Raw genomic sequence first — 25,297 nt, forward strand, 5'->3', positions numbered from 1 at the left:
GCCTGTAATCCCAGCTACTTGGGAGGCTGAGGAAGGAGAATCACTTGAACCCGGAAGGTAGAGGTTGCAGTGAGCCGAGATCGCATCATTGCACTCCAGCCTGGGCAAAAAGAGCAAAACTTCATCTCAAAAAAAAAAAAAAAAAAAAATCTGCCATTTTATATCCTTTCTTGTGCTCAACAAGCAGTCTTTTTTTTTTTTTTTTTTAAATTAAGGAAGAATTCACATCACTTTCCTCCCAATCTCTGTGGCAGACAGTTGAGTGTAGCTTTCTTCTTCACTATGTCTCTTTCAGAAATCAGCAAATAAATAATGTGATTCTTTGCCATTTTGCTTGAATATTTGGCATGTAATAAGACTGTTGTGATTCTGGGGACTCTGAGGAGATAAGAAACTTCCCTTTGTAGTCGTACCTTCCATGAACACACATTTTGTGAAAAAATCAAACTGGGTCACCCTGTGCCAAATCAGCAACAGTCTTGAGCTGGGACTAGAAACCAAATGTCAAAACCTGTATAAAAGATGCACAATTCAGAGGAAAGCAGTGAACTGAGAAAATTGATTTCCTTGGTGACAGAGCTGAAATCAGTGTCCCCAGTCTGGCTAATCCAAGGACACAGAGTGTAGGGTAGGGCCTGCCTGAGTACTTGGCACCATTAATTTTTTTTTCTTACTCCTTTAATAAAGTCTCTCATTGTTTTAGTGGCTCTGTGGTTAATTTTTTTCTAATGAGACTAGGTTAACTAAAATCATCTGACATGGAAAAGGAGGAGGTAAGGTTGAAAAGGAACCTAATTAGCAAGTTAATTATAGCGAGCAAAAAAGTGCGGTGGTTATATAAATAAGCTATTGTTATGCGCATGCAAGTTGGGCCTTGTCAAGGGACTTGCAAGGTTTAGAGGTCAGAGGATCCATGTAATTAGGTATTTAGGAAAAAAATAAATAAAAGCAAAACAGCCACTAGAATTAGGAATGGCTGATGAGCCACTAACAGAAATGCCTTATTAAATTGGGGCTGTACTGCTGAAGGGGTTGTTGGAGCTGCTTCAGGGATTCCAAGGAAGAGTAGTCCCCCACTCCCCAGCCCAAAAAGCTGGCCAGAACCAGAGCCAACAGAATTGCTGATGAGGAAAGTTTAAAGGCCTGATCACAAGGGTCCCTGGACCACAGAGGTGGCAGTGGGGCTGGTAATGTCACTATGCTGGGCAGCAAGAAGAAATACATTGTTAATGGCAACTCTGGGATTAAGGCCCAGGTGAGGCTAAGCTCTTATTTACCAGTCTTGCCGCTGCTATAGCCATTATTGTAAAAGGCCAGTTGCTTATACTCTTTTTCCCCTCCTTTCTTGCTTTCATCCCTCCCTCTGGCATAAGGTGAGCTACCCCTCTTTTAATAGTCTCTTTCCCTCCCTTGCCTTAATGCCTGTTGGAATTAGGCATTTCTCTCTCAAATGGAAAAGGAGGATTACCTTAAAAGACCCTGGTTCCAGACAAGGTAGGAAAGTTAGGGGTAGAATCTACTAAGGTACCACAATTGGGGTGGGCAGATTACAAAACCAATCCATTACAAAATGGACTGTATATTGGTGTTTAATTATTAAGAGGAGGTAAACACCAGGGAGCCACTTAACTCGTGTTCTGGTTGTCGGAGAAAGATACTTGTTTCTTGGGGAAAATTGTATAACTTATATTTAAGTGGTTAATCTCACTCTAATATTTTTCTGTCTTAAAGAAACTTGAATTCAAAGTCTAACCAGTAAGCAAGGTTTCAGAACCCTATGTTCTAAGTGGAGAAAGCCTTGCACAACCTAGTCTTCTTTAGTATTAAAAGATAGCATGAACTTGTCCCAGGAAGGAGGGATTACTGTAAATAGAAAACACTATAGAGAAGACAGCTCAGCTCAGATAAACTGGTTTGAGATGATAATGCAGCTAGATAGCTATATGGTTTATTCACCTTGATCCTACAATCAATGAGAGTGACTGGCCCCCTCTAGTGGTGAATGTACATGCATCTGCACCCACATGTGCATGTACACAGGTGTGTGGTTGTGCTGAGCATCTGAAACAGGGTTTACCTATTCTTTAAAGGGGACACTGGAAAAGTTAGCGACTCAGGATGACCTTTGAAAAGTTCCATTATTATTCCTTTTCCTGGATGGGCTTCTAAAAAAAATAAAGACATGTGACTGTTTTGAACAAGGTTGGTGAAATGGAAGCCAGAGTTTGCAGCCTGACTGCTGTCCACCTCCCCAGCTTTCCACCTTCCCTCTTCTTCCCAGCTCTTTTTGCCCTTAAAAATCATTTTAACTTTAGACTTGGTTTATGTTCACCATATTTAGTGAGTATTCAAGTATAGACAGTGAAGATAGAATAGGCTACTTCAGATGTATTGATTCAGCACTTTATTGAGTGCCTAGGATTTGTGCCTGCGGATATAAGGGTGAATAAGAATCACAGCTTCTCCCTTTATGAGCCTATAGTTTATAGAGAATACAGGTAAGTAGACAGTTACATTCATTGTGGTAAGTGCTGTGCTAGGGGAAATGCAATACATGAAAGTTCATGTACGTCCTATGGGAGTACATAGAAAGGGCACTTTATCTTTTTGGAATAAATTGCTGGTTGAGCAAAATAATCATCTTTGTCATTTGTTTTAGTTCGTGAAGAACTTCTTATTCGATGAGTTTTCCTATTGCTGAAAACAATTTGCAAGCCCTAAAGCACTTTGCAGGCTTTATTTGTTGTTATAGCTATGAAAATGCTATGAATCCCCTAAAAGGCAATGTGAAGCTAATTCAATTTGGCATTGGTCCCCTTGTCACAATACTCAAGTGACTCATTAGTTACCTCTAACTGCAGGAAGTGGAGCCGTCAGTTCCTGCTTTCATTCTGGTGTACTGTATGTTCTGCCCATCAAGGGACCATCTTTTTATCATTAAAGGTAGAGTCACTTGTCAGACCTTTGATCATTTTCATTAGACCTTCCTCTATGCTACCTTGGATCCAGAATAGGCAATTATACAAACAGAGAAAACAAAAAAGTTATTAGTTGAATAAATTGTATGAGCTTTTTTTCCCCAAACAAGTATGGCTTACAAGTGACCTTTGATTTGTAGAGTATTATAAAGTATCAGCTGGAACCTCCAACAATAGGAGAAAGATAAAATTGTAAGAAAATCATTATCAAATAATCATCCAAAATGCAACATCCAGAGTATGATATGAGGTTTATACATACTCATTCAATTAATCTGCTCCTTCTATATCTATTATAGTTAATGATCAATCTTACTGCTTTTAGGTATTTTATAATATCAAATATTTAAAAATAAATTAATATTTACTTACTAGCCAGGTGCAGTGGCTCACGCCTGTAATCCCAACACTTTGGGAGGCCGAGGCAGGCAGATCATGAAGTCAAGAGATCGAGACCATCCTGGCCAACATGGTGAAACCCCGTCTCTACTAAAAATACAAAAATTAGCTGGGCATGGTGGCACACACCTGTACTCCCAGCTACTCAGGAGGCTGAGGCAGGAGAATCGCTTGAACCTGGGAGGTGGAGGTTGCAGTGAGCCGAGATCAAGCCACTGTACTCCAGCCTGGCTACAGAGTGAGACTCCACCTAAAAAAAAAAAAAAATTACTTACTAGTACTGGAAAGCTAACTAATATATTTTAGAAAAGCTTTAACAAATTAGAGTGGCTACCTGCAAAAGTTACGAGAGCATTGAACCGTAGGGGTCGGGTAGGGAGTAGATTTATTGAATTTCCTGCTATGTTTCAATTTATACACATTGTCTCATTGAACCCTCTCTAAAACCTGTGAGGTAAGTACTTTTATCTCTGTTGTATTTATGGAAAAATGAGACTCACTAAAGCATCTTGAGCAACATCACACAGCTAATGAGTGACATAGCCAGAATTTAAATGCAATTTCAGAATGTTCATTCTTAATGAAAAGCCTTTTTAAAAATTATTAAGTCATACCATTTCCTGAGACTCTTGAAACCTGAATGCAAGTCATTTTGCCTTCCTGTACCTTGCAATTTTCTCATCTAGATATATGGAGCTTACAAATATGATGATCTCAAATATTCTTTCATGTACCTTGCAATTTTCTCATCTAGATGTATGGAGCTTACAAATATGATAATCTCAAATATTCTTTCCAGTTTTACTTTTCAATGAAACTGTATAAAATATTTCTGAATATGACTCAATTTTCTAAAAATTTAACCAGAATATCCCATTCTCTATTTGTGGGGAGTGGGGTGTCACAATTTTATTGTAAAAAGCATATAGTCAAAGAGTAGCCAGGCACACTGGCTCATGCCTATAATCCCAGCACTTTGGGAGGCCAGGGTGGGTGGATCACTTAAGGTCAGGAGTTTGAGACCAGCCTGGCCAACATGGTGAAACCCCGTCTCTACTAAAAATACAAAAATTAGTAGGTCATGGTGGTGTGTTCCTGTAATCCCAGCTACCAGGAGGCTGAGGCATGAGAATCACTTGAACCCAGGAGGTGGAGGTTGCAGTGAGCCGAGATCGTGCCACCGCACTGCAGCCTGGGTGACAGAGTAAAAGTCCATTTCAAAAAAAAAAAAAAAGTGTATCAAAGATTTAAATTTGATTAGAAACATAGTAGGTAAAGAATGAGACATTGCCAGACACAGTGACACATGCTTGTAGTCCCAGCTATGTGAGAGGCTGAGGTGAGAGGATTGCTTGAACCCAGGAGTTCAAGGCCAGCCTGGGCAATATGGAAAGACCCCATCTCTATTTTAAAAAAAAAAAGAAGAATGAAAAAGTATTCTTCTCTTCAAAGAGTCTTAATATTCCAAACATAGGTTGATACAATCAGATCAACTGTTACGGAAGGTGAAAGTCTATAATACAAGCCTTGAATTGCTGTCTCAAAATGGAGGTTCTTTTTCTTTATATAACTAGGTTTCTTTTTCTCAGCAGATCCAGTTTGCTGACCAGAAGCAAGAATTCAACAAACGTCCCACCAAAATTGGACGTCGCTCTTTGTCTCGTTCCATTTCTCAGTCATCTACTGACAGCTACAGCTCAGGTGAGTACTGAACTGCTGTGGACCCAGCCGTTGAGGCTAATAAGTACGATCTCAACAGGCCCTCCTGTCTATCCAAGGCTAATTAAGCATGACCAAGACTGTGCTTTGAATAAATACTTTGAGTCAAAATTTAGATTAAAATTCTGGGTGGAATCTTTGGATTTCTCTTGGCGATTCAGAGTGGAGCTTAATAGAGGCCTCCTCTTCTAATAGAGGCAGAAGAGGGTGATTAAGGAAATTGAATTCTTTAATCTACTCAGAAGGGTGGTAATATGTCATTGATGATCTTTCCTGAACAGTATGTGTATGTATTTGTGGGTTTTTTTTTTATCCTTTGAAAATAAAAAAGAAGTTCTTCATCCCTCCATCTGGTACTTGCAAATTAACAGGGAAACCTCAATTGCCCCAAGAAATAATGAAGACACCGTAGCTAGTTCAAGCAAGTGAGCCCTTTGCCTTCTCTCCTAAGCTGTGACATTGGACTTCTTGTTACTCCTCCCATCCTTTGGACTGACATTAATTCAAATACATGTGCCCTGGGACTGAGTTATCATTTAATGCCAGGTGAGCTGTTACTGTGTAGGATCCCTTGAAGGCATCGGCTAGTATGCTAAACGCTGCCTAGTATGAGTCTGATTTAATATGGAGTTAGTTTATTTTGCTCTTGTGTTGGGATGTGGTAGGGAGCTGAGTGCTTGCCCTAGTTAGCTCTTCACATTATAAATAGTAATATTCATTAGAAAATTTTTATCATGACCTGAAATTTTATTTGTTCTTCGTACAAATAGGAAAGTAATATTTGTTATATAAAGTTGAAAACAGTTGTTTGGGAAGCTTTAGCTTTTAGGCTGGGTAGATTATTTATATACTTTTTTACATTTCTCTTTTTACTTTCCCCCCACAGTAACAGTGAATGATGTAAAGCATATGACATCACTTCCTATGGAATCCATAATCTTGTACTACCTTTTTTGTGGAGTAGCACAAGATTTGAGACAGGGTCTCACTCTGTCACCCAGGCTGGAGTGCAAGTGGCATGGTCATAGCTCACTGCAGCCTTGACCTCACGGACTCAAGTGATCCTCCCACCTCAGTCTCCTGAGTAGCTGAGACCACAGGCACCCACCACCATGCCTGCCTAAATTTAAAATTATTTGTAGAGATGGAGTCTCGCCATGTTGTCCAGGCTGGTCTCGAACTTCTGAGCTCAAATGGTTCTCCACAGCCTCCCAAAGTTCTGGGATTACAGGCGTGAGCCACTGCACCTGGCCAGGAACCCTATCTTATTCTGCTGAAATAAGCAGTGTTGGAAATTCACGAACTGGTTAATTTAACTCTGGAAACCATAATAGTTGTGAAAAATGTGAATTGTAAAATAGTTTATAACATTTCAAGCTGTGGGTTTGTGCATGTTATGTAAAGATTCATACTAAATAATAATAATAATATCAAATTTTAACTCCAGCTCAGTCTCTCCCCTACACACTAGATATACATATCCAACTATATTCCTGCCGAGGAAACCAATACCTGCCTTCCCACCCAACCCCCATAGGCAGGGAGGGTACTTTAAAAAATATCTATTTACCTGTAAGAGAGTAATTGATGCCCTTGGTTTCTAAGTAAGCACATAGTGGCTTGGCATAGCTCATTGGTGAATGATATGGACTGGTATCATCCTGGTAAACTTGGACCTTTTAGATTAAACTATATGAAATTACCATTTTTATAAGTCAAAAATTGTCAACCTAATGTATCTGTTCAATGATATTAAGTTCAAGCGCAGGAAGTCAAAACATCCTGGAGATGAAAAAGAACTTAAAGATCTCATTGGGCTTCCCTCTAATTGCTGGCCTCTTTCGGACATATGGTGCTACTTACTATATGTAGTTATTTATCTCCTAATAAGTTCTTATATAATCCCTGGAATTTAAAGATTTTATTTAAATTTTGCTGGTTTTGGTTGCCTGATTTAGGGGTAACCCACTGTCCCGGTTACCCTCATCTGGATATATTTCAGATTAGGTATCATTTTAAAAATATTATGCCTATCTACATAATATTCTCAATGGTCTGAACTAATCTACAGGAAGTGTTAGTTGCGTAAACTCAGTGCTTTTAAAATGAAACCCAAAATGTTTCTTTCTTTAGCAGCTGCATCACATGCACTGTTGCCTTCTTTTGTTTTTTGCTTTTTGCTTTTTCTTTTCCCCTTTGAGTGAATGCTTGTCAAGCCCTGTTAAACAAACTCTGACTAGAAATGCCTACTATCTTGATTATTGGACTAGGAGTTAGCAGAGACCTAGTTTCTAGTCTTTGATCTGTGTTTGATTTGTTGTGTGATGCTGGAAAACTCTTGCACCTGGCATCTTCATACACAGACAATGAAAACATATACAGTGATAGAAAAAGAGCTTCATGTGCATCGAATGAAAAGCTAAGAGTAATGGAACTGACTCACAACTCTCTAAATATGACAAGACATATATGCAAATGTGGGTCAGTAAGAACTTGGGGCCCATTTTCAGCACACATTATAATTTAAATGACTAGGCTGGGCACAGTGGCTCATGCCTGTAATTCCAGCAATTTGGGAGGCCGAGACAGGCAGATCACCTGACATCAGGCATTCAAGACCAGCCTTGCCAACACGGTGAAACCCTGTCTACACAAAAAATGTAAAAATTAGCCAGGCGTGGTGGCGCACGCCTGTAATCCCAGCTACTCTGGAGTCTGAGGCATGAGAATCGCTTGAACCCAGGAGACAGAGCTTGCAGTGAGCTGAGATTGTGCCACTGCACTCCAGCCTGGGCAACAGAGCGAGATTCCATCTAAAAAAATTATTTTTATTTAAAAAATAATTTTAGGCAGGGCGCGTTGGCTCACGCCTATAATCCCAGCACTTTGGGAGGCTGAGGCGGGCGAATCACCTGAGGCCGGGAGTCCGAGACCAGCCTGACCAACATAGAGAAACCCCGTCTCTACTAAACATACAAAAATTAGCCAGGCGTGGTGGCACATGCCTGTAATCCCAGCTACTCGGGAGGCTAAGGCAGGAGAATTGCTTGAACCCAGGAGGCAGAGGTTGTGGTGAGCCGAGATCGTGCCATTGCACTCCAGCCTGGGCAACAAGAGTGAAACTACGTCTCAAAAAAAATTAATAATTTAAATGACAGTAGAAATTAACACTGGAAAGCCCCAAAGACTGATCCTTGGACCTCTTCCCTTCTCAGTTTATACCTTCTCTCTAGATGAACTCATTTATCTCACAGGTTTAAATATCATGTATTGGTGTTTGATTCTCATATTTTATCCCAGCTCCAATCTCTCTTGTATATACTAGATTTATATATACAACTGCCTGCTCAGTCCTTTCACTTGAATGTTTTATAGATACCTCTTTTTATTTTATTCTATTTTTTTTAAGAGACAGGGTCTTGCTTTGTTGTCCAGGCTGGAGTGTAGTGGCACAATCATGGCTCACTGTAGCCTCGAACTCTTGGGCTCAGGCAATCCTCCCACCTCAGCCTCCCCAGTAACTAGGACTACAGATGCGTACCATCACATCCGGCTAGTTTTTAAAAATTTTTTTGTAGAGATAGGGGTCTCACTTTGTTGCCTAGGCTGGTCTCAAACTCCTGGCCTCAAGCAATCCTCCTCCCAAAGTGCTGGGATTACAGGCATGAGCCATGGCACCCAGCCCATAGACATCTCAAACCTCCCATATATTAAAAACTGAACTCCTCAGTTCCAACCTTACCCATCTTCAGTCTATTCTCAACACCAGCCAAATGTATTCTTTTAAAATAAGTCATGTCATATCATTTCACTGCCTAAAACCTTCCATGGCTTCCCAATCCCACTCTTAGGTAAAGCCTAAAGTTCTTACAATGGCCTACATTTCTGTTCACCTCTCTACTTCCCCAAACTTCCCCCCTCCCTGAGATGTTCATTTCACTCTGGCCTTACTAGCCTCCTACTGTTATTTTGAAACATGCCAAGCACTCTCCTGCTTCGAGACCTTTATACCTGTTCCCTCTGCCTGGAATGCTCTTTTTCCAGATATATGCATGGCTGGCTACCTTACTTCCTTCAGTTCTTCACCAAAAATTATCAACTTCTCACTGAATCCTATCCTGGCTACTCTTTTAAATTGTACCCAACATGGTGACTATAGTTATAACAGTGTGTTGTATTCTAGAAAATTGCTAGGACAACAGATTTTAAGTGTTCTCACCACAAAGAAATGATAGGGATATGAGGTAATGCATATGTTAATTATCTCTGTTGAGCCATTCCACAATGTGTACATATCTCAAAACATCATGTTATACACATAAATATGTACAATTTTTGTCAATTAAAAATTAATTCATTAGAAATAAATACTATACAGAACTCCACCCAACATTCTCTATCAAATTTTCCTCCTTTATTTTTCTTCATAGCACTTATCATATAACATATATATATGTTGCTAATATGTTTTGGTCTTTTCCCTTCTATTTAAATGCAGGATCCATGAGAACAGGGATTTTTTTTTTTCTGTTTTACATTGCTTTATTCCCAGCACTTAGAACTGTGTTTGACACAGAAGACATACTCAATAAATAAATATTGGTGAAAGGTGTTCAGAGACGTTATGCTTTTATACCCTTGTTGAGGTCTCTAATATACTCAGTGTGTATGAACAACAAAAGCAGGTTTATGAGATTTCAAAAAAAGATACTTTCCTGTCCAAAGTGCTTGTTTTGCTGAAGATACACAGAGGCTTACATAGGCTGTAGTCTCGTCTCCCTTCCTAAGGATCTTGGTACTAAGTTTTGCCATGCTTTCATTTAGGAACCTCTGCCAGCTTTTCTCACCCAGGGATCCTCATCTGAATCACAGAACACGGAAAATGATTTTATAGACTTTTCTTAATTTTCAAAAAGATGATACATAACTAGTACCTTTCCAGATGCGTAGGAGAGAAGTTAATTCATGATGTACAATGGATGCTTCAAGGCATTAGGACTTAATTCTAGCAGAACCCAGGTTGAAAAGCCCTGCATTAATCCATGAAACTATTTTATAAGAAATAGTTCTAAAAAACTTCTAAAATCTTCTAAAAAACTCTTCCCCTAAGGAAAAAAACCTCATAAAAACAAATGAACAGAAGAGACTTTTTTTTTTTTAATGAGACCATTCTCAGTGATATATTTCTGAATAAGCTGTCTTTGCAATGAGTTACTTGGTTAAGGGTGCAATAAACTGTCTTTGCAATGAGTTCCTTCCCCTAAAGAAAAAAACCTCATAAAAACAAATGAACAGAAGAGACTCTTTTTTTAATGAGACCATTCTCAGTGATATATTTCTGAATAAGCTGTCTTTGCAATGAGTTACTTGGTTAAGGGTGAGGAAAGAAGACAGAAGTCCCTTCTTCACGATTGGTTCTTTTTTTTCCCAAACTCTACAATGCTTATAAAGTTTGAGATATTTTCAGATGTTTCCGAACAACAAAGTTTTGTTTATTTATATTTGGGATGCTAGCATAGCTTTTTACACATTTCCAGAGTGTTATTCATCAGTGAAGTCTGCTATAACCCGACACACAGGTCCCCACTGTTATTTCCATTACCAAATGAATAGGCCCAAGAGGAGTTGCCTGACATAAAATAGTCTAATAGGACTAATTCAGTCAGGGTTCTGACTGCTGCTTCTCCTAGCAGCAACCCACAGTATCACAGCTGCTGAGAGGTAAAGCTTAATCAGGCTTGAATCATAAAACGTGTGTACATGTTCTGTGAGATAGATTGTGGATTCTTGATTCATCATGTTGTATTTTGATTTTGGAAAATAATGAAACAAGATAACATCCCGTAGTAAAGTTATATTGTACTTCATACTACTTTTCTACATAGAAACTGAACCCTTTTTGTTATCATCTCATTTATTCGTAAGATTTTTCTGGTGGTAATTGGGGGAAAGAGCATGAGGAAAGAGAGAATCTGTTACAGTTTACAGTTGGATAAAGTGGAAATCGGTCACTTAACCACTTAGGGTTGAAGCTAGATCTAGGATCTCAGGACTACTTTAGTAGATTATTGGTTGTTCTTGTTTATTTAAATTATGACTCTGGGCTTTAGAGTATGCTGACAATTACAAATATTTTAGAAACTCTGTTCAAATGTGTTTGTACATATGTGTTGGATTTCTCTAAATTTTCCTAGGAACAGTCCTTAATACTACCTCAATTGTCATCATGAGTTTGTTACTCTGTGGCAGAAATGAGTATGGATTCAAAGAATAAATGAGTAAATGTCACTAATTCAGCAATAACCTTTCCACTGTGTTTGCAGAACTAATAATATATTCTCTTGGTCTGGATCTGTCAGCCATGTCGTATTCACATAGTAGTACAATCTAGACAACTGATATTTTTGGTTCTTACCTGATAGCAGGTCCGTATAGAGGGCTCTTTGAGGCTGGGCATGGTGGCTCAAGCCTGTAATCCCAGCACTTTGGGAGGTCAAGGTGGCTGGATCACCTGAGGTCAGGAGTTCAAGACCAGCCTGCCCAGCATGGCGAAACCCCGTCTCTACTAAAAAGGCAAAAATTAGCCAGGCATTGTGGTGGGCACCTGTAATCCCAGCTACCAAGGAGGCTGAGGCAGGAGAATCGCTTGAACCCAGGAGGCGGAGGTTGCAGTGAGCTGAGACCAGCCACCTGCTGTTTGGGTAGATTAGTAGGAGATGATGGAGGTATAAAAAAAGATAAACTGCTAAAAGATAGTGTATGTATATCGTTCTTTTCCCATTCAAAATCTTAAAGCTGAGTAAGAACACTTAAAGATGTTATATCTGGAACTGAATTTAAAATATGTGCTAAAGTGGGTAATATCAGGTATCATTTATTGAGTGCTTAATTACTGTATGCCAAGCATTTCAGTAAGCACTTTACATACATTATCTTAATCTGCTTAACAACTTGACTCTGACAAGTCATGTTCTCCTATTACATAGTCTTATGACATCCTGATTTCTGCTTTATAGCACACATTACAACTGTATTTTTTTAAAGCTCTAAATAATTAATTTTGTAACTAGTTATTTCTTTTTTGACTCACTGACTAGACTGAAAACTCCATGAAGGTAAGGACCATCTATATCTGTCCTGTATTTCCAGCACCTAGGCTATGCCTAGTACATAATAGATGCATAATTAAAATTTGAATAAACAACTGAGTGTGTGAATGACTGAATAAGTGAATAAATTAACAACTCTTTCAAACGGATCAGCTCCACTTTATACACCCAAAAACAGAGACTGAGACTTAAACCAAAGACTGACTCCAGAACACATGACCACTATATTTAAATGGCCATTGGGAAGCATAAAAATCATCATGACTCTGAAAAAAGGTTTGAGATTTCAGGATATTCTGAATATGAACACTTTCTTCAAAAGTAATTTTCCCATAAATCTGGATCAGGATTAGAGATGGCTATTATCTTTTTATCTCTCAGGTGGTAGAAGCATGGTTCCCCTAAGCCTCTAATTTATTAGGTATTTCTGAATATTGATTAGTAAAACAGATGACTTCCCAGAAAGCTGTGTCTGGGTTCTGTTGCCAAAAGTACTTTGAGCTTTCACTCACCCTAGGAGAAGGAACCACGAACTTTTTGTACAGATTAGCTCCTTTCAAGAACAAAAAGTCTCTTTGGGGATTTACTAATTCCCTCACCTCCCCTGGTGCCCATGTTCATTCCTGTTGCCTCGTGTTAGGACTTTGCTCCAGCTCCAAAAGAGATTCTCAAGCCCCTGCTGCCCAAATGGTTTGTAGTGCCACGCCTGATTAACTGGGCAAGGTCAGACTTGCCTTTTACAGCCCTCCCAGAGATAGACCCTTTGCTGAAAAATCTCAGAAATGCCTTAATTCTCTGCATATAAGTAGATCAGAGCATCGTAGACCATAGGCACTGTGAGCTTTCACAGTTTTCTACTCTTAAAAGTGATGGCAGTACTTATTCCACTGAGAGATACAAAGCGTTTTCTAGAGAGTGTTTCTTAACCCCCCAAAAAACTTGGGGGTTAAGAATTATCTTCAGAAGCTCAAACACAAATCAGGGAAGGACACTGCTTCAAATAATCTAGCAAATGGTTAGTAACTACAGAATCCTATGAAGACTAAAAAGACCCCAGCTAAGCATGTGAATAGTAGTAGCAGCAGCTGCCTGTTAGCCACGATAAAAAGTTTTAGACCTTTCACACTCTAGTATATGCTGCTAAATGCATTAGTTATCAGAGCATTTTATTGTACCAAAGGAGGATTTATTCACTTCTTTGGGAGTCTAAAATGCCTAACACTGGACCTACTGAGGCCAGCAAGAAGGGAGAGCGCATTGAATACTTCATTGTCAATGTCTAATTGGGTCTGCAGGCACAATTCAGCCTCATCAGAGTCCATCTTAAAAAAGAAAGCTCTGTTAGGTCAGAGAAATACTTTTTGTGTGGTTCTTAATTACTTTCCCATGGATTCCTTGTTTTCTAGGTCTTATCTGTTCAGTAATTATACTAAAACACAAATTATATCAAATATTTAAGCAGCACACAGAGCAGAGTAGCTAGAATCCCAAAAACCCATAGGTTAATGACCATGATCTTGCATTAGGAACTTTAACTTAATGCTACCGTGGTGTAACCTTTCCTTTTTGCGTATTCAAGGACCTCTGCATGTTCTGAAGATAAAGTTAGCCCTACATTTCAAGTTAAGGTTATCCAGGAAGAATGTCTTTGGCAATCTCTTTCAGCTTCCCTCTTCTGGCCTGTGTATAGCATGTAGGTACTTACCAGAGGTAAAAAATTTATATGGCGCTAGGTGGCTAGAGAAGCTTCAGTTCGCTCCATGGTTTGGAATTTTAGAGGAAGCATTTTTTTTTCCCTGAGTGTTTTTTATTCTGTCATTCCAGCGGCTTCATATACAGATAGCTCTGATGATGAGACATCACCCAGGGACAAGCAGCAAAAGAACTCTAAGGGAAGCAGTGACTTCTGTGTTAAGAACATCAAACAGGCAGAGTTTGGACGAAGAGAAATTGAAATTGCTGAACAAGGTAAAGAAAACAAGCACCTTTTCCTTCTTAACCTGCCTGTGTCTTTTTGTCCATATTAATCCCTTTTTATGTCTGGGGTCTGGTAGCTTGTGAAATTTCTATGTGATAAGAATACTTATAACAAAAGAAATATGAGTTCAGGAAACACTGGGGAAACCTGGCAAGTCTAGAAGGAACCCTATATTTAAAAAAAAAAAGAGAGACTGGATAAGGATTGGAATATAGAGAATCAGAACCCTGGAGCATTTGCCTCTGAAAGCCCTTTATAAAGGAAAATACAGGTTTAGTGTCTTGATCCCTGGAGAAACCTAATCTAACCTGATCAGGGGAAGGATCTTAAGAAAATAAGTTTTTCTGTTTGTTCTTTTATCTCTTACTCTCTCTTCTTTAATATTGCTGTATTTATTGGGCCTTTTCAGAAATGCCTGCACTGATGGCTTTGAGGAAGAGAGCTCAAGGAGAAAAGCCTTTGGCTGGAGCCAAAATCGTGGGTTGCACACACATCACTGCTCAGACTGCTGTGAGTTCTCTTCTTTTCTCCTTTTAATAACAATAGTTAATAATAGCCACAAGCTACTGAAAGCTTACAACATGCCAAGCACCGAGTTAAGAGCTTAACAAGTATTAGCTCATTAATCCTTATAATGGCCATATAAAGCAGGTATTCTTGTTTCCATTTTATAAACGAAGAAGCTGAGGCTCAGAGGGCTTAAGATATTTGTTTAAGGTTATACAGCTAGAAATCACAGAGTCAAGATTTTAACTTCAGTATATAGTAGTCCCCCTGCCTTGTCTGTGGGGGATAAGTTTCAAGACCCCTAGTGGACACCTGAAACTTCAGACAGTACTGAACCTTATATAAACTATGTTTTTTCCTACACATATATACCTATAATCAAGTTTAATTTATGCAATTGGCCCTCCGTATCCACCAGTTCTGCTTCCTGAGGATTTGACCAACTGCAGATCAAAAATATTCAGAAAATAAAATAATACAACAATACAAAATAACAGACAAGAAATATAACAACTATTTACATAGCATTTACACTGAATTGGGTATTATAAATAACCTAGAGATGCTTTAAAATATACAAAAGGATGTGCACCGATTATATGCAAACACTTACATCATTTTGTGTAAGGGACTTGAGCATCCTCAGATTTTGGTATCCATGGGAGTCCTGGAATAAATCCCCTGAGGATACTGAGAGACAGCTATAAATTCAGCACAGTAAGAAATGAACAACAGTAACTCAAAATAAAAGAGAGCAATTACCACAATAGACTGTAATAAAAATTATGTCACATAAAGAAATCTATCACAGTACATAGCAGAAAGTCCAAAGAGAAGGCAGACTTCAGATGCAGGATCTCAGGGCTCCAGCTTCACCTCTCTGATTCTCTTGGAGCTGCCTCCTCAGTATGCTTACTTCACCCTCAAGCTGATAGCAAGATGCTTACAACTATTCTAGTCATCACAAACTGACGTGAAAAGGAAGAGGGACCATTTCTTCCTCGCTCAAGAGAAGTCCCTCCAGGATACTCCATCGTGTCTCATTGCGCAAAACTGGATCATGTGTGTGTGCTCCACCAGTCCTACAAAGGGGCATGGAATTACCATGATTTGCTTACACCAGTGATTCCTACCTTACTCTCATCAGTTTTAATGTCCCCTTTTTATTAAAAAACTTTTTTTTTGCAGTGTCCCTGAATTATCCTGAAATGAAATTCAGATATAACATGTCTAGGTACATATAATCTTAAAAAAATATATATAAAATCTTAACTGAAATATGAAGGAGGAGTAAAAGAAAGTACAATACTTAAAATAATGTGTATTTCAATATGTAAATACTTGAGGACTATAGTAGAACAATCAGATATTTGTACTATTTCACAGTATTATTTGAAATAGTATTATTTGAAGACAGAAATAAATGTGTTATTGATTCCAGAGCATCAGAGCAGCATTGCCATGATTTTCTGAAATAGTAAACAACTTTTTGTAAACTTCTAAACAACAAGAACAACAAAAAGTATGAGTTTTCTCTTCATTTATATAGCTGTTACATTCCTGGAAAAACTATTGTTTTGTATTAAAACTACAAAACTACTTTTTGCTAATTTGTAAAGAGGAATTAGGTTCTAAACTAAGATAATTGTACATAGGTTTTTCACCCATGTGGACTTTCATTGGGACATTTGAAAATTGTACCAGCTGCAACACAGTTTTTTGTTGAGACACTTTCAAAATGTCCAGATTCCTGGTCCTGCCCTCTAAATGCCAATAGCACTCCCCTTCCAATTATTGTGGCAACCAAAAATGCCCCCACAATTTTCTAGATCTCCTCTTTTATCACCAGAGATGCAATATATATGGAGTTGCTAACCATAATGAGACCACTATTGAGCAATGGTCTGGAATCTTTTATGGGGATTCATAAGATCTGGGTCATCTGTGTGGCTAGATCAGCTTTCCAAAGATTGTCTCTCCCAAAGCACAACACTTATGTGGTCACATTCCTGATTAAGAACATTAGAGATTCCTCAAGGTACAGACAGCTTCTATTAGCATCTTCACTATGAAACTTTTCTGGGTTATGTGTTCTCTGAGGACAAGAGTACTCTGACTGCCCAAAATTAATATAATAAATTGAAAAGCTATCTGTTTTGGAGCTACAAACTAATGAATCAAGACAGAAACACTCTTGAATCTTTTTTGGCCTGCTCAGTCAGCGACATGAGACTTCAGTGTGGTAGCTTAAAATAGTAAGTGCTTCTCTACTGTCTCATGTTGCTGAACTACATCTAGTTTGTTTTTTACCCTTAGGCTCACTGAGCATTACCACCCTTCATGGTTCCCTTTCTATTTTTTTCCTGAATGGATTAATCGCAATTAGCTTACCAATTTTAATACTAATTTATTGTTTCCACCCCACATTTTTTTCCTTTAAAAAATAACGACAAAGAAATTATGCTTTGTTTGCCAACCTAAGACAACCTTGTCTTAGTTCATTTGGGCTGCTATGACAAAATACCTTAGACTGGGTAATTAATAAACAATAGATATTTATTGTTCACAGTTCTGGAGGCTGGGAAGTCCAAGATCAAGGCGCCAGCAGATTCAGTGTCTGATGAGGGCCTGTTCCTTATAGATGGTGCCTTCTATGTGCCCTTACATGGCCAAAGGGGCAAGCAAGCTTCCTCAGGCTTGTTTTATAAGTACGCTAATCCCATTTGTGAGGGCAGAAATCTCATGTCTAATCACCTTCCAATCACTTCCATAATCACCTTTTAATACCATCACCCAGGGGGTTAGTTTTTAACATATGACTCTGGGGGAGGAGAACATACATTCAGACCATAGCAATCCCCAAATACCTTAGTGTATATTTTCTACAAACAAGGACATTTTCCTATACTACCAGTATAACCATCAGAAGTAGAAAATTAACATTGATTCATTATTACCATCCAATCCTTAGATCCCACTGGAGTTTCACTTGTTGTTCTGATAATATTTTTCTAACAAAAGAATCCAGTCCATGGTTATATGTCACATTTAATTGTCATGTCTTTTTAATCTTCATTAGTACAGAACAGTTTCTCAGTCTTTCTTTGATTTTCATGACCTTGACACTTTTGAAGATTACAGATGAGTTATTTTGTAGAATTTCCTCAATTTGGATTTTTCTGATGCTTCCTCATTATGAGATTCAGGCTATACATCTATGGTGGGAATTCAGGGAAGTGATATATCCTATCAGGTGGCACACGATTTCAGTTTGTCCCAGAACTGGTGATGTTCACTTTAATCCCTTGATTGAGGTGACGTCTGCCAGGATTTTCCTCTGTAAAAGTTTTTTTCCCAGTTTATAATTAATATGTTTTTTAGGCTGGGTGCGATGGCTCACGCCTGTAATCCCAGCACTTTGGGAGGTCAAGGCTGGCAGATCACTTGAACCCAGGAGTTCAAGACTAGCCTAGGCAACATGGTAAAACCCCATCTCTACAAAAAAATACAAAAGTTAGCCAGGTGTGGTGGCGTGTGCCTGTAGTTCCAGCTACTTGGGAGGTTGAGGTGGGAGGATTGATTGAGCCCAAAAGGTGGAGATTGCAGTGAGCAGTGAGCTGAGATTGCACTGCACTCCAGCCTGGGTGACAGAGTGAGACCCTGTCTCAAAAATAAATAAAAATAGAATTAATATGTTTATATGAGATAGTACTATGAAACTATAAATATCTCATTGTTTATCTTACTTTGATTTATTCATTATTTTTATTTGTATGGAATCATTGTTTTCTATTTTATTTACTAGGTTATAATCCATTACTATCATTACTTATTTACATGATCATCTTGTTCTCAATTTGACCAGGGAGAGCCTCTTCAGTGTGGCTTCTGTGACTTCTTTTGTCTTTCGATATATCCCTTTCATTCTTTGAACATTTCCTTGCTTTTGGTACAAGATCACCTAAGCTCATCTTGAACATTCCATGCCCTACTCTTGGAACCAGCCATTTCTCCCAGAATGCCTGGCTCCTTTTAGTGGATCTGGGCACTAATGTGCTCTTTGCTTTTGAAATGTCATTGTTCCCAGATCCTCTTTTTTCCCTCTCCATACATGTAACTGGAGTTCTAGAAGGCAAAGAGGGAAAGAATCCATAGATTCCCATAGACCCCACAGATTTTGAGCACTCTGTTGTGATTTTTTTCTGCCAGTCTTTTTCTTTTTGTATTTCAGTTCAGTAATTCATTTTTTGTTGTTGTTTTGTTTTGTTGAGTAGGGTCTCACTGTGTCACCCAGCCTGGAGTGCAGTGGTACATTCATTGCAGGCTCATTGCAGCCTCAAACTCCTGGGCTCAAGCAATCCTCCTGCCCCAGCCTCCCAAGTAACTGGGACTACAGGCATATACTACTATGCCCGGCTAATTTTTTTTAAATTTTTGTAGAGATGAGATCTTGCTGTGATGCCCAGGCTGGTCTCAAACTCCTGGCCTCAAGCGATCTCCTGCCTCAGCCTTTCAAAGCGCTAGGGTTACAGGCATGAGCCACTGTGCCTGGCTCAGTTCAGTAATTTTTATTCGTCTATCTTCAGGTTCACTGATTCTGTCCTTGGATGTGTCCGGTCTGATGATAAACCTGTTGAAGGAAATTTTAATCTGACTTTTTTTTTTCCTGGCATTTCTATTTGACTTTTTTTTTTTTTTTGAGACAGAGTTTTGCTCTTGTTGCCCAGGCTGGAGTGCAACGGTGCAATCTTGGCTCTCCACAACCTCCACCTCCTGGGTTCAAGCGATTCTCCTGCCTCAGCCTCCCAAATAACTGGGATTACAGGCATGTGCCACTAAGCGGCTAATTTTGTATTTTTAGTAGAGATGGGGTTTCTCCATGTTGGTCAGGCTGGTCCCAAACTCCCTGCCCCAGGTGATCCGCCCACCTTGGCCTCCCAGAGTGCTGGCCTTTATAGGCCTGAGCCACTGCACCCGGCCTGTATTTGACTTTTTATAGTTTCCATCTCTGCTGAAATTTTCTATCTATTCATAGATGTTGTCTATCTTTCTCAACTAGATCCTTTAACATAAACATATTAGTCCAGCCTGGGCAATATAGCAAGATCTTGTGTATAAAAAAAATAAATAAATAACATAAACGTATTAATCATAGTTTTATTTTAAATCTCCTGTCTGATCAAACATCTGGCTCATCTGAGAGCCTGCCTCTGTTGTTTACTTATTTCCTGACAGTGGGTTTTTGTTTTTTTTACTTTTTATATGTCCTGACATTTTTAATTGAGTGGTAGTATATTAGTTTTCATTATAGTCATGAATTGGGCTGAATTTAGAGTTTGTTGTATACCAACAAAGGCTTCAAATTCCTCCAGCAGTGGACTGCTATAACCTTGTGATTTGAGGTTACCAAAGGACATTCCTCAGTGCTTCTGCTTTACCCTCAGCCTTCAGCTACTTCTGCACGTGTGCCACAGAAGTGTCCTCTTTTCAAGTACCTGCCTCATATGCCGCACTAGACTGCTGCTCCTTGTTTCCTGGGGCTAAGCACACGGTGAGGGCAAGTGGGGTTCTTGGATCTCTGGTGCAGTCTCAGTCTTAGGCAGACCTCTGTGAGGGGCAAGGCTTTCTCAATATTCCTGCCTCCCCTATCTGTAGCAGCCAAACTTTGCCTTGAATCTGTGGTGGGTCTTGGGCAAGACATATTTTCTTGCCCTTCCTGGAGACCTGGAGAGGTAGCAGATCCTTACTTTGTATCAGTGAACTGTCCTGGGCCTAAGAGGTTTTCCTGTGCCTCTCCCAGAGGCAGAGAGTTTTTGCTTCTGCCTTCCTCCAGAAACAGTGGATCTTTGCCTAGTCCCTAATGGCAGGCCCAATTCCTGCTCTTCCTACAGCTTGAGGCTTTGGTTCCTATGAGAGAAGAGTGTAGGGAAGTGCCCAGGTTTCATGTCTGTTTCTGAGCATAGCCAATCAGCTCCCTGCCCCAGTCTTTCTTTTGCGCACTGGGCAGAAGCCTCTGGAAAACAGCCTGCATGTGAATGGGAAATCTACTTGTGCCTGGAGCTTCAAAAAATTCCACATTGACACACTTTCCCACACCCAGCCTTTCGTAATTGTTCAAAAGTTTAGCTGATATTTTCTTATCCTCATCTGTGGCAGCCATTTCTTCCTCCCATGTGCTGCCAAAGGTGAAACAGTCTTCCCTCTCTCTTTAAAAGAATTTGTCACTCTTTGGAGGGCAGTTCACTTCTGTGCTTTACGACCTCAGCTCTTTGATGGGCTCAAGAAGAGTTTGGCTTTGTAGATTACCCAGTTTTTGGGGTTTGTGTGTGTTTGTGTATTCGTTTGTTTGTTTGTTTTGTTCTGTTTTGAGACGGAGTCTCGCTCTGTTGCCCAGGCTGGACTGCAGTGGCACAATCTCGGCTCACTGCAAGCTCCGCCTCCCAGGTTCACACCATTCTCCTGGCTCACCCTCCCGAGTAGCTGGGACTACAGGCGCCTGCTACCACACCCGGCTAATTTTTTTTTTGTATTTTTAGTAGAGATGGGGTTTCACCGTGTTAGCCAGGATGGTCTTGATCTCCTGACCTCGTGATCTGCCCGCCTCAGCCTCCCAAAGTGCTGGGATTACAGGCGTGAGCCACCACGCCCCACCATTTGCTTGTTTTTAAGACAGAGCTTTGCTCTTGTTGCCCAGGCTGGAGTGCAATGGCAACCTTCGCCTCACCGTTTCAAGCCATTGTCCTGCCTCAGCCTCCCGAGTAGCTGGGATTACAGGCATGCGCCACCATGCGCAGCTAATTTTTCTGTATTTTTAGTAGAGATAGGGTTTCACCATGTTGGCCAGGCTGGTCTCAAACTCCTGACCTCAGGTGATCCGCCCGCCTCAGCCTCCAAAGTGGGATTACAGTCATGAGCCACCATGCCTGGCCATGTGTTTGGTTTTTTGGAGACAGGATCTCCCTCTGTTGTCCAGGCTGGAGTGCAGTGGCACAGTCACGACTCACTACAACCTCCCATCTCCCAGGCTCAAGCAGTCCTCCCACCTCAGCCTTCCTAGTAGCTACGCAGCTTTTTCCTGTCGTTAAGGTGGGAGCTTCTCTTGTAGCTTTGTGTATTCTAAGCAGAAGCAGAACTGTAAATCTGTTTTTTAAGCAAAGTTTTGGCTCTGAAGTCCTTGGTTTATTAAATCTTATGGGGAAGCTTAATTTAAATTGGTAAAAACGTAGAGTCAGCTGGAGCCTCCCGCTTCCCATGGCTTCCCCCAATACTTGCCTTCTTAGAATACTGAAGAGGTTCTGTAGAGCCCAATTTGAAAATCACTGGCCTAAGTCATTCCTGTTGTACTTTCTGATTGTAAAATATACAAACTTTATCTCCTTGACTAGTTGTTTGGCCCAGGCTTGCTCATCCCCTGCTTTGTCTTTAATACAGGTGCTTATGGAAACTCTGGGTGCTCTGGGGGCCCAGTGCCGATGGGCTGCCTGCAACATCTATTCCACTCTCAATGAAGTGGCTGCTGCTCTAGCAGAAAGTGGTAAGAGCTTGTTCTCTGTGCCTTTGGCTAAAGTAAGTCTATTTGGAGACTTACTTTATGTTGCAGCATAAATCTTTAAAGGTTGACAATAAAAGAACTATCTTGGAAGAAATGTATCTCGATTCTTCATGAATTTGCTCTTTTTCTGGCCTTCGCTTGTCAAATATGATGTAGTTAACTTTGCTGTTTTACGGTTGACAAACATCTACCTATGTCTAATATTCTATTGTTAGGTAATGCTTTGTTTTGACTCACTAATTCACTAATAGCAGAGCACTAGTGAACCCTACTCACTGAGGTAACATGGATTAAAGGAGAAAATGCTTCAACCATAGTTTTGTGACTCTGTTGGTTTTCCAGCAAGTAATTTGCCCTGACTTAATGTTTGGTGTTTCTGCTTCAGGAGTAAAGAAGACTTGACCTGGCAGATTAATATTTGATCACAACATCCACTGGTACTTGATGGACAAAAGAAATAGAGAAATTTGGACTTTGCCAGCCTCTTGCCTTTACTCTTTGGCAGTACAGCTAGCACTGTCAGCATTTCATTTGTTCTTTCATTTTAATTTACTTATTTATAAGATTTTAAGGCTGTATATATGATAGAAAAATATTTAATACTTTATTAATACAAATATTAAATGTGTACCCCAGTGAATTGTACATACGCATTCACTTCTTTTCCTTTTTTTTTTTTTTTAGTAGAAACAGGGTCTTGCTCTGTCACTCAGGCTGGAGTGCAGTAGTGCAGTCATGTTTCACTGCATCCTTCAATTCCTGGGAACAGGTGATCCTCCCACCTCAGTCTTCTGAGTAGCTGGGACTTCAGGCACATGCCACCATGCCCAGCTAATTAAAAAAAAATTTTTGAAGACACAGGGTCTTGCTGTGTTGCTCAGGCTGATCTCAAACAGCCGACCTCAAGTAATCCTCCCGCCTCATCCTCCCAAAATGCTGGGATTACAGGTGTGAGCCACCATGCCCAGCCCATTTCTTTTTTTTGTTTTTTTTAAATTTAATTTTTATTTTTTATTTTTATTTTTATTTTTTGAGATGAAGTCTCACTCTGTCACCCAGGCTGGAGTGCAATGGCGTGATCTCGGCTCACTGCAACCTCCACCTCCTGAGTTCAAGCGATTCTCCTGCCTCAGCCTCCTGAGTAGCTGGGATTACAGGTGCCCTCCACTACACCGGGCTAATTTTTTTTTTTATTATACTTTAAGTTTTAGGGTACATGTACACAACGTGCAGGTTAGTTACATATGTATACATGTGCCGTGTTGGTGTGCTGCACCCATTAACTGGTCATTTAACATTAGGTATATCTCCTAACGCTATCCCTCCCTCCTCCCCCCACCCCACAACAGGCCCTGGTGTGTGATGTTCCCCTTCCTGTGTCCATGTGTTCTCATTGTTCAATTCCCAACTATGAGTGAGAACATGCAGTGTTTGGTTTTTTGTCCTTGTGATAGTTTGCTGAGAATGATGGTTTCCAGCTTCGTCCATGTCCCTACAAAGGACATGAACTCATCATTTTTTATGGCTGCATAGTATTCTATGGTGTATATGTGCCACATTTTCTTAATCCAGTCTATCATTGTTGGACATTTGGCTTGGTTCCAAGTCTTTGCTATTGTGAATAGTGCTGCAATAAACATACGTGTACACCTGGCTAATTTTTGTATTTTTAGTAGAGACGGGGTTTCACCATGTTAGTCAGGCTGGTCTCGAACTTCTGACCTCAGGTGATCCTCCTGCCTCGGCCTCCCAAAGTGCTGGGATTACAGGCGTGAGTGACCGTGCCCGGCCACCCCATATTTTTTTTTTTAAACAAATGCTTACTGACCTACTCTAAGAGCTGTAAGGGCAAATGAGACAATGTCCTTACCCTCAGAACCTTATATTTTGGTGAGATAATACACATATATAAATAATGATGATACTTTGGGAGGCCGAGGCGGGCAGATCACGAGGTCAGGAGATCGAGACCACGGTGAAACCCCGTCTCTACTAAAAATACAAAAAATTAGCCAGGCGTGGTGGCAGGTGCCTGTAGTCCCAGCTACTCGGAGAGGCTGAGGCAGGAGAATGGCGTGAACCCGGGAGGCGGAGCTTGCAGTGAGCCGAGATTGCGCCACTGCATTCCAGCCTGGGTGAGAGCGCGAGACTCCGTCTCAAAAAAAAAAAAAAAAAAATGATGATACAAGGACATATATAATAAATGCCATGATAGATTATAAATCCGTATTCACTACACAAACAAGAGGCTTAGAGAAGTTCAGATTCCCACTTTGGGAGGCCAAGGCAGGTGGGTCACCTGAGATCAGGAATTCAAGACCAGTGTGGCCAACATGGTGAAACCTTGTCTCCGCTAAAAGTACAAAAATTAGCTGAGTGTGGTGGTGCAGGCCTGTAATCCCAGCTACTCATGAGGCTGAGGCAGGAGAATCGCTTGAATCCAGGAGGCGGAGCCTGCAGTCAGCCGAGATTGCGCCACTGCACTCTAGCCTGGGTGACAGAGCGAGACTCCATCTCAAAAAAAAAAAAAAAAAAGAGGCCAGGCGCGGTGGCTCACACCTGTAATCCCAGCACTTTGGGAGCCTGAGGCGGGCAGATCATGAGGTCAGGATTTCGAGACCAGCCTGGCCAATATGGTGAAACTCCGTCTCTACTAAAAATACAAAAATTAGCTAGGCATGGTGCCACGCACCTGTAGTCCCAGCTACTCAGGAGGCTAAGGCAGGAGAATCGCTTGAACCCAGGAGGCGGAGGTTGCAGTGACCTGAGATTGTGCCACTGCACTCCAGCCTGGGTGACAGAGCAAGACTCCATCTCAAAAAAAAAAAAAAAGAAAAGTTCAGATTCCTTGAGAGCTCATTTCCAGCTGGGTTAATCAGGCTTCATTAGGAACATGACACTTAACTGGGCTATGAATTCTAGTAACGTTTTAGCAAGTGGAGAAACACGTAAGGGTTTTTTCCTTAATAATAGGGTGGAATGATTAAAGTATAGAAGCCAGAAAAATTAAAGTGTAATTGGGAAATGGTGAGAATGCCAGTTTGAGTGGATCAAG

General features: G+C 40.3%; 1 protein-coding gene across 4 annotated transcripts in view; it reads left to right on the top strand.

The window, feature by feature from the left end:
• The window catches only part of AHCYL2 (adenosylhomocysteinase like 2), a 205,382-nt gene that overhangs the window by 150,282 nt on the left and 29,803 nt on the right, over positions 1 to 25,297 (top strand). For 2 of the 4 annotated variants that reach the window (XM_030825541.1, XM_012512325.2), the window contains 4 exons: positions 4,967 to 5,078; positions 14,030 to 14,173; positions 14,593 to 14,693; positions 22,122 to 22,224. In XM_030825541.1, coding sequence (XP_030681401.1) covers positions 4,967 to 5,078; positions 14,030 to 14,173; positions 14,593 to 14,693; positions 22,122 to 22,224 — 460 coding nt within the window. The remainder of the gene's footprint in view (positions 1 to 4,966; positions 5,079 to 14,029; positions 14,174 to 14,592; positions 14,694 to 22,121; positions 22,225 to 25,297) is intronic. The other 2 variants (XM_003261316.4, XM_004090222.3) reach the window with 1 other exon arrangement.

The sequence above is a fragment of the Nomascus leucogenys genome, chromosome 13, assembly GCF_006542625.1.
Source record: "Nomascus leucogenys isolate Asia chromosome 13, Asia_NLE_v1, whole genome shotgun sequence".
Taxonomy (NCBI): Eukaryota; Metazoa; Chordata; class Mammalia; order Primates; family Hylobatidae; genus Nomascus; species Nomascus leucogenys.